The 13,175-nt window shown below is 34.5% G+C and overlaps 2 protein-coding genes across 2 annotated transcripts; both read left to right on the top strand.

Moving 5' to 3' along the window:
- Positions 1–229: 229 nt before the first annotated feature.
- Positions 230–2,869, top strand: LOC112762865 (uncharacterized). The gene is made up of 4 exons (XM_025808686.1): positions 230–973; positions 1,253–1,844; positions 1,928–2,367; positions 2,525–2,869. Exons 1-4 carry the CDS (start codon positions 230–232, stop codon positions 2,867–2,869), a joined length of 2,121 nt encoding a protein of 706 aa, XP_025664471.1.
- A 6,381-nt stretch (positions 2,870–9,250) lies between these two features.
- On the top strand, positions 9,251–12,556 carry LOC112764927 (receptor-like cytoplasmic kinase 176). Its single transcript, XM_025810768.3, has 6 exons — positions 9,251–9,773; positions 10,399–10,718; positions 10,809–10,944; positions 11,161–11,303; positions 11,385–11,508; positions 11,971–12,556. The coding sequence occupies exons 1-6, from the start codon at positions 9,722–9,724 to the stop codon at positions 12,402–12,404; spliced, it is 1,209 nt and encodes a 402-aa protein (XP_025666553.1). The 5' UTR covers positions 9,251–9,721; the 3' UTR covers positions 12,405–12,556.
- Positions 12,557–13,175: the final 619 nt, after the last annotated feature.

The following is a 13,175-nucleotide window of genomic DNA, read 5'->3' as shown; positions in this document are numbered from 1 at the left end:
ATGACAGGCCTCCAATAGGGCTCTATGTGAATGAGGAGGAATCAGATGATGATGACCCGATTTATGAGTATGCATCTGAGGACCTTCACACACCAGTAAATCCTCAGAGGATGAGGGAGACAAACATGAATTTTCAGTGTTTAATGAAGACTATGGATTTGGAGAGGGGAGATTTGAGGTGGATACCAAGTTTGCAACCATAGATGGCTTCAAAGAGGTTGTGAAAGATATGTTCATAGCTGAGGGGAGAGAATTGTTGTGGATAAAGAATGATAAGGAAAGGGTGAGAGTTGCATGCAGAGGTGAAAATTGTCCATGGCTGGCACATCTATCTTACAACAAGACACTGCTATGCTTCCAGGTTAAGACTTACAAGGCTGAGCACACATGTGCAAGAGATCTGGGTAGTAATGCTGCTGATCAACACTGGATCAGTAAGAAGATGGAAAAGCGAATGGAAAGTCAACCTCATATGACAACTAATGAGGCAACTGATTTTCTCAGAGAAGAGTTTAACTTAGTTGTGCATCCGAAGATGGTATATAGGGCAGTAAAGGAAGCCAAGGAAAGGCTAGTGGGAAACGAAAAAGAACAGTATGGAAAGCTCAGGGAGTATGGGATGGAGATTCTCAAGAGTAATCCTGGGTCAACAGCAAGAATTGATGTGAAGCCTATCCCTCAGTCCCTTCCTGTCTTTGACAAGATATACATATGCTTCGAGGGCTGTAAGCAAGGCTTCAAGAGTGGATGTAGGCCTTTCATCCATCTAGACGGGGCCTTTCTTAAGACATACCATGGAGGCCAGTTACTATCAGCAGTGGCACAGGATGCCAACAATCAGTTCTATGTTGTGGCATTTGCTGTTGCAAGATCTGAGACGAAGGAGTCATGGAAATGGTTCCTGACACTACTTCAGGAAGACCTGGGTGATGCCTCCCAATTCGGTTGGAACTTTATGTCCGACCAGCAAAAGGTAACAATCTTACTTTCTTTTATGTGTTTAGTTGTTGGTGTTGATAGAATTAGTCTATAATATGCTTAGTTGTTGATGTTTAGGAAAATAGCCTATAATCTGTTTATATCTTGTTGTTTATTGAATTAGCATATAACATGTCTAGATGTTGGTGTTTATTGAGTTAGCCTATTTGCTGTTTATTTTTTGGTGTTTATTGACTTAGCTTATAATGTGCTTAGTTGTAGAGTTTGTTAGGGTAGCCTATAATGCTATTTATTTGTTGGTGGAAATGAGTAGGACCTGCTGCCAGCCTTAAAAGAGGTAATGCCAAGGGCACATCATAGAAACTGTGTCATGCATATATGGAAGAACTTTATTAATAGGTTCAAAGACATGCACATTAGAGACATTGTGTGGGAGTGTGCTAGGTGTACAACTGAAGCAGAATTCAAGGAGAAAATGGATAGACTGAATGGGGTTAACAATGCAGCATGGGAATATTTGATGAAATTTGAACCTACCACCTGGGTTAAAACCTATTTTAGTCATGGACCCAAGGTGGATAACCTGATTAATAATATGTGTGAAGTGTTCAATGCAAAGGTAGTAAAATACACAGTAAAACCTGTTTTGACAATGTGTGAGGAGATTAGGTGCTACTTAATGAGAAGGATGACCAAGCACATTAGATTGTTAGAACACCATAGGGGTAAGTTAGCACCAGTTCAAGAGAAAAGGTTGCAGATGAAGATAAAACCAAGTAGTAGGTGGATAGCTGAGTGGGTGGGGGACAATGAAAGAAAAAGGTTTGAGGTAACCAGAAAGAAGACGAAAGTGGACGTGGATCTAATCAAGCACACCTGCTCATGCAACACATGGCAATTGACTGGTAAAGAGTTTAAACCCAACTAATATGTTTTAGTCGTATGTAAAATTATGCTGGTTTACATGTAACTTTTGCTGCTTATGCAGGCATGCCGTGCATACATGCTATTGCTGCTATCAGAAAGAGGCATGACCAGGTTGAGGATTACGTGCATCCATGGTTGTGTATGGAGTCAATTCACAAGACATATGCACATTGCATCAAGCCCGTTCCTAGTGAAGAATTCTGGACCACAACTGAGCAACTGAGGCCTGTCCCGCCACCTATCAAACGGCCTATTGGGCGGCCAAAGGTGCACAACCGCAACAAGGACCCTGCTGAGGCTCATATTCAAGGAGAAAAGCTGAAAAGAAGCTTCCAGGTTACATGTAGCAAGTGCAGCGAGAAAGGGCATAATTATAAAACTTGTAAAGGAGCTCCAAGCAACCCGAACTGGAAACTAAAGAAGAAAAAACCCAAGAAGACAGTTGACAACTCACAAGCTCTGGTGCTGCTTCCCCTTTCACAATCAGCCCCTCAACCAGAGGTAAGCCGGCACCCAAAAATGCTTTAGACCTCATTTGGTTAAGCACTAATCAGCCCCACCATTTTATGCTTCTTATTATTAGTTAGTATTACAAAATTGATACTGCTTAAGCATTAATTACCCCATTTGGTTACATTGCTGTGTCTTTCTTACATAGGATCAAAATCAATCACAGGGTGAAACATTGGGTGAACCTAGTGCTGGGGAGGCAGCTGGGTCTGCACCAGTTCCTGCACTATTTATGGCCCAACCTTCAGCTCCAGCACAGACTCCATTCAGACCTCCATCCCAGCTGCCAAGAATGGACCAACCAGACTCCAATGCTGCTGCACATACTTTCAGACCCAAGCAACCAATTGTTCGACCACCAACAAGTGCAAATCCACCACCAAATCCAACACCACACACACACAAAACTCCAACCAGCAGGAGACCCTCGAAGGAGACCATGAAAGCAGCTACCAGTGCCACAAAGAGAATTCTCAAGCCTCAGAAGAAGTGAACAAAGCAGCATGATTTCTGTGTTTTTTTTTTTTTTGGCTAGTTATTAGCTTGACATTAGACAATGCTTATTAGCAAAGTAATCTTGGCAAACTTGTTTACATGCCAACCAGAAATTATCATATTTTGGAGTTAACTCATGCTGTTTAGCTATGTTTTGGATTAAATCAAATACAATGTCATTCTAACGTTTTGCTTTAAATATATCCAGAGTTACTATCTTGTTTAATGCTTGGAATAATGTCTGAATGTTCTAAATTATATGCATACAGCAACAAGAAATTCCAAAAAAACATACATACAGCAACCACAACAAATTCCATGTACATCAATCAGTTTTACATCAATTCCATGTACATCAACCATTTTTACATCAACCATTACAACCAATTCCATGAACATCAATCATTTTTTCACCCTAAACATACATACAACAACAACAACAACTACTACACCAATCACAATTATATGCCACAAACTCAATTTTTTTTGGCTTTCAATAGACAACAGCTTCCTCTCCAACTCTTCTACTTTTTTCTCAATATCCTTATTTTGAAGCAGCTGTTCTTCAATGGTTACTCTATCAGCTTCATCCACCGCACCCAAGGCTTCAAACTCGACAGCCCTAATTTTTTTCAGATGTTCATCCAGCCAGATAAAGTACCGGCAATACGGTTCTTTAGCCTGGAACAAAATTGCAGTGAATCACCCATTAACACCCAGCACACTATAAGCCAACTTCTGTAAAAATCGCTCACTTACCTTGAACAGTGGACACCCAAGAAACACTCTATTAGGGTTACTAGTCGTTCTTGACTTGTACATAATGGCGTAGACGCCACAGTAGCACTTGGGCGCAATCGCAACTCGCTCACATCCTCCTGGCACAGCCCATGAAGATCCCCCTCCAGGTCTTGTGCATGAAGAGCTCCCTTCACTCATCATGGACGATCGCAGCATCAACACCCATGTCTTTCTCCAAAGTTTTCGATCAAATAGGGCTCAGGGAAGGAGACGACGTCGTTTTGTGGGTGAGGGATCGATTTGTCCTTCGACTTTTAGTATCCCCTCCAGCTCAGCAACCTAAACGGATAGGTCACACTCTCCCTGCCACATCAGCCTTCTCCGGTGACCTTTTTCAACCCAAATCAACGGAGGGGTTCAATTGTCCCAGATTTTACAAGGTGAGGGGCTTAAAAGTATTTTCAAATGTTAAAGGATGAAAATGTCCAATTTTAAAAAGGTCAGGGACCGATATGTCTTTTACTCTTGATAAAAATATTAAGGTAAATCACGTAAACAAATTAAATGGCCTTTAATATTAAAACAACTTATATACATATATTTATATATCTATGTATTAGATTTGATTTATATAAATGTCAATAAAAAATATCTTTATTTAAATTCAAATAAAATATTAAAAAAATTAAAACGATTAAGAATAAAAATCTAATTTATATTTTAGTTCAAATTTCAAAAAATCTATATTTTTATAAACTAATAGATTTAAAATGAAACAATAAATAACGTTTAAAAATTCATTAAAGATTATCCTTTAACTTATTAGCATATAAAGAATTATTTTTGAGATTTTTAATGTTAAAAAAGTTAATATAAAGTATAGCCTTCTAAGGTGGTATTGAAATAAAACTTGAATTTATTTTTTAAATTATATATTGTACAAATACAGTTAGTTATTTTTAATGTATAACTATCTGTTACTTCTGACTTTGAAAAAAATTTAAGTTTTAACCCCTATGCAACTTTGAGGGTTATACTTTATATTAACTTTTTTAACATCAAACGTCCCGGTAATGATTCTTTAAATGCTAACGAGTTAAAGGATGATTTTTAAAAATCGTTTATTATTCCGTTTTAAATTCAGAAATTTATAAAAATTTAGATTTTTTTGTAATTTGAACTAAAACACAAACATTTAATTTTTATTCTTATTCATTTTGATTTTTTGATGTTTTATTTGAATTCAGGGTATTTTCTTACTGAAAATTAACTTTAAAATAGTAAATATCAATAATATGTACAAATTACTATATATGTGCTGTTCAGTAATAAATCGAATCAATTAGAATTGATTTACTAAGAAAGCTACATATTCATTAAATCGAATTTAGTTGTATCGATTTACATTGAATATGAATTGCTCCTAACACTAAATCGAATATAATTCATTCGATTTACCACGTATATTTCTAAATCGACATCAGTTGATTCAATTTACATTGAAAAAGTGTAAATCGAATTCAATTATTTCGATTTATATAGAATTATTCAGGGCAATTTACTATAATAGATAATGTAGCCTCCAATATTACTAGAATGCATAAAATGGTAAATGGATACCAAAATGCATTTTTTCCATAATCTATGTAAACTGCGACAGGGGTGTCACGATTTACAAATGCACGTAATCCACTACAGAGGTGTCACGGATTACGTTGGAAAAAACATCACATAATCCGCGGTAGGGGTGTCGCAGTTTATGTGTATTTTGGGTTTCGTGCATAAACCGTTACAGGGGTGTCGCGATTTATACTTTAGGATCAGGCCAACAGTTTTGCCAGGCGCTGGTGAAGGTGATAGAGCGCAACCTGAAAGATGCGAGGTGCTTCACGGTTACTCTATTCGACAGACATCAGTCTGAGTATACCGTGGTTGAGACGACTCCTACTGGTAACTTCTCGCTTGGGACGTGTCGGGTTTCCTTCAGAGATCGCACTTGTGATTGCAGGTACTTTCAAGCTCTCCATTACCCGTGCTGCCATGCGATTGCATGCTGTGCTCAGTTCCGGTTAGACTGGGCTACGTACGTCCATGAGGTTTATACCATGAGTAAGGTGTTCAGCGTATACCAGATGGGATTTTTACCCCCTATTCCAAAGGGTCTGTGGCCACCGTACGCCGGTCCTACTATCGTCTCTGATCCTAACATGAGACGTACCAGAAAAGGGCGACCGAGGTCAACAAGAATCCGTAACACCATGGATGAGGTCGATACTAGTCGGCCGAAGCGATGTGGGCTATGCAGACAGGCAGGACACACTCGCAGGACTTGCCCTCAGCGAGGATCCGCCCCCAGTGCCGAGGCATAGGTGTCATTAGGTCGTCATGATTAGCTTATATTTTTCTTTCCTTATTTGTGTTCTTGTTTTGTTTTAGTTGTACTTACTGTTAAGTAAAGTTGTACTTGCTGTTCGTTTTACGGTGACGTTGTTACTGTTACGATTCTCTGTGTAGTTGTCATTCTTTTGAGTTAACGTCGTCTAATTTTGTTGGTAAGTCTATGAGTCCAACAGACTAATGTCAATTAAACCCAAGCAGGAACCTATGTTGCGCCATACATAAAAATTGCAAGCCAAACTTTCAACCAGAATCTCATCCTCCATGAAAAATGAAGTAAGTCTACACTAAAGCATAAACCGCGACACCCCTGTAGCGGTTTATGCACGAAACCCAAAACACATATAAATCGCGACACCCTTACAGCGGATTATGTGATATTTTTTTAATGTAATCCGCGATACCCCTGTAACAGATTACGTGCATTTGTAAACTGCGACACCCCTGTCGCGGTTTACATAGATTATGAAAAAAATGCATTTTGATATCCGTTTTTTATTTTATACATTCTGGTAATATTGGAGGCTACATTATAATATATAGTAAATTGTCCAATTATTCACAACATGCATATAACGAAAATTAAATATGATATTAGCGTAATTTTGATAGACTGAAATAATTTATTAGTGTGTTTTATCCAAAATATTACGTATAATATCACTTAATCTGAAAGAAGATGAACGTAATTAAATTTTATATTATCATTTTTAATTAATTATTTTCTTGTATGAGACACAAATTGAATCTTTGATTTAAAAGAAATAACCGCAAATAACACGCACATAGCTTAGCTTATTCTGTTATTTTAATTTTGTAAATTTATGAAGAAATAAATATGTATTTTTTATTTTAATTATATATTTTGGTGATAATTAATAATAATTGAAAATAATTTGTCTGAAGAATTGATTATTATAAAAATATTTATTCATCTTGACTACATATAGTAATTAATATCTAACTTTATATATTTGATCTAAATTTCTGATTGATGTAATTATAATCCGATGATTATATTAGCTTGAGTATCATCACCAGGCTCTCAATATAATCCAACTTCTAGAACTAATTAACACAACTAACATATGTGATCAACATGTATTAAAAAAATGTGTATATATTTAATGAATAATGGTCCAATCTCACGTAAAATGCCATTTTGGACACCCTAATTAGAACACGAACAAACATGTGTTATTGACTTAAATATTATATTATATTGCTGATTAATATTAGTCAACATCTTAAAGGCTTTGAAATTTTGACAACAAATAGTAATTACGATTTACGAGTATTTTTTCTTATATATCTCTGTGAAAAGAAGGTTTGCACTAATTAATTAACTGATTAAAGGTTGTCGCCGTGTATAGTTGTCATTTTCAATTTTTCATTTTTCAAACAGTGGTCAGTCAAGCAAAAAGAGAAGGATAAGCTTGAAAACCATGCATGGATTGGATAATAATAATAATAATAATAATGAATAAAAAATCAAAATTCCAAAGGCAAATATTGAACCCAACAAAATAATAAAACTATAAAAGTATCGGCGTTTTAATTGACGTACATGTTTAGGTCATAAAAATAATTCAACTTATTATGAAAAGAGCAACAAATAAGAGGACAAGTCTAATTTATGTTTGAAAAGAAAAAAAGAAATTCTTTTTCAATAACAAAACCAAAAAATGCCTTTAGAAAACAAGGAAAAGAAGCTAATAAGATAGATGGACTCATAGAGTCACAAGAAAATTATTTAATTAAAAAAGACGCACAGTTTTTTAAACTAAATTGTTTAAAATTTTTATAACATAGTACAAAAATAATAAGTGGCAAAGAAAAATAATACAAAAACTTAAGCCTATAGTTTAATATTTAAATTTTTACATCTTTTAAATAGTTTAAATATTAAAATAAATAATTTCATAATATAATATTAATTTTTTTCTAAAAATAAATCAGAGTTCAATATTTTTATTTGCAAAAGAAAGAATTATTTTTATATAAAACAAAAACAAAGTGTAAAATAAAAATACCAAACATTTGAGATAAATAATTTTACTATATCTGTAAACCCTAAAATTATGTGTTCAATGCTATGATGCATGGATATTGATATGGATACGGGATACGATACGATATGGGATAAGCAGATACACAAATTTAAAATTCTTATAAGATATAAGGACTCGATATATATATAAAATATAAAGTAATTTTTAGATAAATTATAATGATATTTTGGTATTTTATCGATTTTAAAATATAAATTAATTTTTAATTATTTTAATATCTTTTTTAATTATTTAAAGTATTTAAAATATCTTTTATTGTAGTAATTAATAATATATACTATTTCTAAACTTATTTCAAGAATACATCTTATGAATAAGATTCGGCACGCTGACACGTGATGGTATTTAGGTGTGTCCGAAAAAGTTTTTTTATTTTTTATTAAGACACAGTTGGACACAGAAGACACATATATCGGACGAGTATCGATGAATGTCGTATTTGAAATGTGTCCGATACGCGAACACGACAAATAAAAAAAGTGTCGGTGCTTCATAAGTTTAATGTCTATATTCTCCTATTTATCTTTGTTAGAAAAATAAAAAAAATAATAAAAAATATTCCTTGTACACTAAAATTAATCACTAATATAATTGTATATAAATATATATATATATAGTTTAATTTATTTTCATATATATATATATATTATACTAATAACTAATTTTAATAACTGATTTTGATGCACCCATCAACGCTTTGTATTTTTAATATGGAGGTGATAGCGATGTTTTTTAATAAGGTGAAAAATTTGTGTGTTTTTTATTTATATGAATACCACAAATCTAGAGATCCGATTTGTGGTGTTTTAAATTTTTTTATTGATATCACAAATCTAAGAGTTAAATTTGTAATTTTTAAATTTCTTTTAAAAAATATAAATTTAAGAGTTAGATTTAATTTTTTTTATTTTAAATTTTTTTGAATATACAAATCTGACCCTCAGATTTCTCTACTTCTCTAAATTCGAAGGTTTAATTTATTATTTAAAATTAAAAAAATTAATTTATATAAAAAAATACACCAATTATCTATAATGATAAATTACATACCACCTTCTTTCATATAAAAAAAATTAGCCAAACACATCAACATAGTTGAAAAATAATAGAAATAAGAATATGAATAAGAAATATTAAAAGAATGAGGCGGGGTAGTTCCATCCACTTGCACATAATCTAACAAAGTTAATGGTATGTGTCAGGTCAACCCCGTTGAGGATTTGTCCTTCCATGCCATATTTGTCAAAACTATGAACTTTCCAAGAATCCCATCATAACCATTACAAAAAAGTTGAGTCTTTGGAACTGGAAGGAAAAAAAAAAAAAAGGCATGTTGTTGCATTGAATGGAATTTGGGGTTGGTTAAATCCGGGTCTGACAGCTAAACCTTCATGTGGAAAATAGTGTTGCTTTCACACTGCATTCTTTTCCATTCATTTTCTTAACCCTTTTCACGGACCTTAACTTAGTTTTTGTTCTTTTTGTTGTTCACTAGATATTACTTTCATTTTTTTATTTGTTTTCCCACTTCAGATATAGCTAGCTTCTCTTCTTGTTCCTTCACTTGTGTTCTCTCTCTCTCTCTCTCTCTCTCTCTCTAGTTCATCCCTCTTCGAGTGTTCTTCAATCACTATTCTTTCATGGGTTGCTGCTTCAGTGCAAAGATCAAAGCTGAGAGCCCTCCACGCCATGGTAACTTTTTGCTGTGTTATATATATGTATTGAAAAAAAAAAACTCTTCTTTTCTCTTCTCTTCTCTTAACACTTTTGTTCTTGAGCTTTGTAGGTTTCTTTGGATTGGGTTTTAAATGCCCTCAACTTGTGTCTTTTTTGTGTGAGTAGAATTTGGGCTATGGTTATGAATTATGGGGTTTTGATTTTGTTTGTTTGTTTGTTTGTTTGATTGATTGATTTTGAAGTCTCTCTCACAATCATAATCATAACACAAAGAATTAGGAAACTTACTTTGATTGAATATCATGTCCTTGTGTGGTAGTTTTGTCTTGTTCATCAGTTATGTTATGTTGTAATTACATCGAGAATAAATTTAGATAGATTATAAATGAAGCTATAATAATATTGACTTAGGGCACAGGGTTGTGAGGATTTTAATTACTTATTTTGGAAAATATTCAAGATTCTCCCACTGCCTTCAATTCAAACCCTTGGAATTGTTTGAGCCTTTGCATGTTCTTTTAACAATACAATGTGGTGTTTAATTGGCAGAAAAAAATCCTTGTAAGCAATGTTTCTTGTTAGAATGCTTATACATATGTGGCCTAAATATTTGGATCCATTTTTTGTTTGATATGTGCAGGTGTGAGTTCAAAGGATGGTAGCAGAGAAGATGGTTTGAGTGGTTTAAGCAGCAAAGTCTCGACCACTGCTCCTCCGACTCCTCGGTCAGAAGGAGAGATCTTGAAATCCTCGAATTTGAAGAGCTTCACCTTTGCTGAACTTAAAACCGCTACGAGGAACTTTCGTCCGGATAGTGTGATAGGAGAAGGTGGTTTTGGTTCTGTATTCAAGGGGTGGATTGATGAGCAGACACTTGTACCGGTTAAACCCGGTACTGGAATGGTCATTGCTGTGAAGAGGCATAACCAAGAAGGTGGACAAGGACACAGTGAATGGTTGGTGAGTATCATTTATTGATTGTTAATGTTTCGCGGCTTTGATCTATCGAAAACGTTAGATTTGCTTAATGGGATGCTTTTTGTGCTGTAGACCGAGATAAATTACCTGGGGCAGCTGCGTCATCCTAATCTTGTGAAACTGGTTGGTTATTGCTTGGAAGATGATCAAAGGCTTTTGGTGTATGAGTTCTTGACCAAGTGTAGTTTGGATAATCACTTATTTAGGAGTAAGTTATTGATTTTCCTTCTGGCATTGCTAGTTTCAAGTTTATTGATTAGGTGACATTGTTTAGTACCTTAAGCTTGTGTTTGATTCTGCTTTTGTAGAATTGGTTTTAGTTGAAATTGACTTTCAAGTAAAGTGATTTTTGACACCAGAGAACATTATCTAAAATGCATGTAATTGATTTGGGGAAATCACACTGATATCGCTTTTGCTACAGGGGCTTCTTATGTTGAGCCGCTTCCTTGGAACATTCGGATAAAGGTTGCCCTTGATGCTGCTAAGGGTCTGGCATATCTCCACAGCGACGAAGCAAAAGTGATATTCAGAGACTTCAAAACTTCTAATATATTGCTTGATTCGGTAAGTGAATCTCATTCGTTGATCTTAATGCGGTTTATTGGCTTTACCGGCGGTTCTGACACTTGTTTTTGTTCTTGACAGAATTATAATGCGAAACTTTCTGATTTCGGCTTGGCAAAGGATGGACCAGCAGGTGATAAGAGCCATGTCTCTACAAGGGTGATGGGCACATACGGTTATGCTGCACCTGAATACATGGCCACAGGTATCAAACAAATAACAAAGTTTGCATAATGCCTCTTACTCTCTTAGCTTATGTAGTTAGTTATGTTCACTTTAATTTCATTCACGTATGATATAGTGTTATATATATGGCCTAGGCTCTTTGACTTTTGGTACCACCTATCATCACTTCAACAAGGTGAAAACTCGCATCCAGTTGTCTCCATATAAAGTTGATATATGAATATCGTTAGATGATTTGATAAGTTTGACTAAATTATCTTCTAACGGTTCTCAACTATAAACTTCATATGAAGACAACTGCATGTGAGTACCCTTCAATAATTTGAAAATGTAACTTACCTTAAATTATCAGTTAGTGAAGTTGATTAGGACATTCTTTGCATCTTTTTTAATAAGGACAACTCTTCTTACAACAATAACTACCCTGAGTTTCGAACTTCAAATACTAATCTTGTTTTTGTAACTTTGTCTTTCTTTGTAGGTCACTTGACCAAGAAGAGTGATGTATACAGCTTCGGAGTTGTTCTCCTAGAAATCATGTCGGGTAAGCGCGCCCTCGACAACAACAGGCCATCCCGGGAGCAGAACTTGATTGAATGGGCCAAACCTTACCTCAGCAGCAAGCGCAGGATCTTCCAAGTCATGGATGCTCGAATCGAAGGCCAATACACGCTGCGCGAGGTGATGAAATTAGCTAACCTCGCCATCAAATGCCTATCGGTCGAGCCGAGGTTTCGGCCGAAGATGGATGAGGTGGTGAGGACATTGGAGCACCTGCATGATTCCGACGGAGAGGGATGCTCTAGAGATCAAGATTTGAAAAGGAATGGTCATAGACATAGCTCAGGAAGCAGTGGTACTAAACAACATAGAAGAAAGCATGAAACAATTACGACAACCATGCAAAAAGAATGAGATTAGTTGCCACTACTTATGCTGTTGAGTTTGGTATATCATTAATTAACTAATTAATTAATTAATTATTGTATATGATGAAGAACTTAAGCGTATATGAGGCATCTGATCGCTGTACAGGTTTTGATTCAGTAATATTATTAATTCCCACATTTCTTTCTCTTTTTACTGAGATCAATTATGTAAATTGAAGTCATATTTACTTATAGATCGAAGGATTGTATTTGTAAACATTAAAAAATGTAACTACATTTTAAATAGTTTCACTAACTTGTGACTAGGATGTTAGTAGGGGGAGGCTGCGGATGAATATTGTGTCTCATTTTTATTTTTCGCCTTTTCACTTTTTATGAAAATTTCCAAATGTCTGGAATCAGAAATTAATTAAAATTCGACATCATAAAGTGAAAAACAAAATAGCACTTAGCGGTTAGCACATCATAGTTTTTGCTAATTTAAGTTTTAACACAAATTTAGTTTCAAATTAGGGTTAGAGGCTAGCGCTAGTAGTTTAGGGTTAGGTTTAGTTATGTATATGAGATGTGAAAGTCAATAAATCTAAATTAGTAATTATACCTAAGGATAATTTAGTCATTTTATGTATTTCGACAATTTTAACAAATGAGCTGGCTATCTTCACTTGAATTTCTGAACATGTTTTAGTAAAACTTTGTTTCATTCCCATTTCAACAGGTATTATTTTCAGTGAAGAATATTGACATCCATACATGTTAAAAGATTAACAGAGTGAATAAAAATCACTATGTGACT

The sequence above is a fragment of the Arachis hypogaea genome, chromosome 17, assembly GCF_003086295.3.
Source record: "Arachis hypogaea cultivar Tifrunner chromosome 17, arahy.Tifrunner.gnm2.J5K5, whole genome shotgun sequence".
NCBI classification, from domain to species: Eukaryota; Viridiplantae; Streptophyta; class Magnoliopsida; order Fabales; family Fabaceae; genus Arachis; species Arachis hypogaea.
This window is presented reverse-complemented; position numbering and strand designations above follow the sequence as displayed.

Coding starts and splice junctions, on each gene's coding strand:
- LOC112764927 (XM_025810768.3), top strand. CDS start 9,722: ATGGGTTGCTGCTTCAGTGCAAAGATCAAAGCTGAGAGCCCTCCACGC. Junction 10,719..10,808: donor AAGGACACAGTGAATGGTTG/GTGAGTATCATT, acceptor TTTGTGCTGTAG/ACCGAGATAAATTACCTGGG. Junction 11,304..11,384: donor CTAATATATTGCTTGATTCG/GTAAGTGAATCT, acceptor TGTTCTTGACAG/AATTATAATGCGAAACTTTC.
- LOC112762865 (XM_025808686.1), top strand. CDS start 230: ATGTTCATAGCTGAGGGGAGAGAATTGTTGTGGATAAAGAATGATAAG. Junction 1,845..1,927: donor CAACACATGGCAATTGACTG/GTAAAGAGTTTA, acceptor CTGCTTATGCAG/GCATGCCGTGCATACATGCT. Junction 2,368..2,524: donor AATCAGCCCCTCAACCAGAG/GTAAGCCGGCAC, acceptor TTTCTTACATAG/GATCAAAATCAATCACAGGG.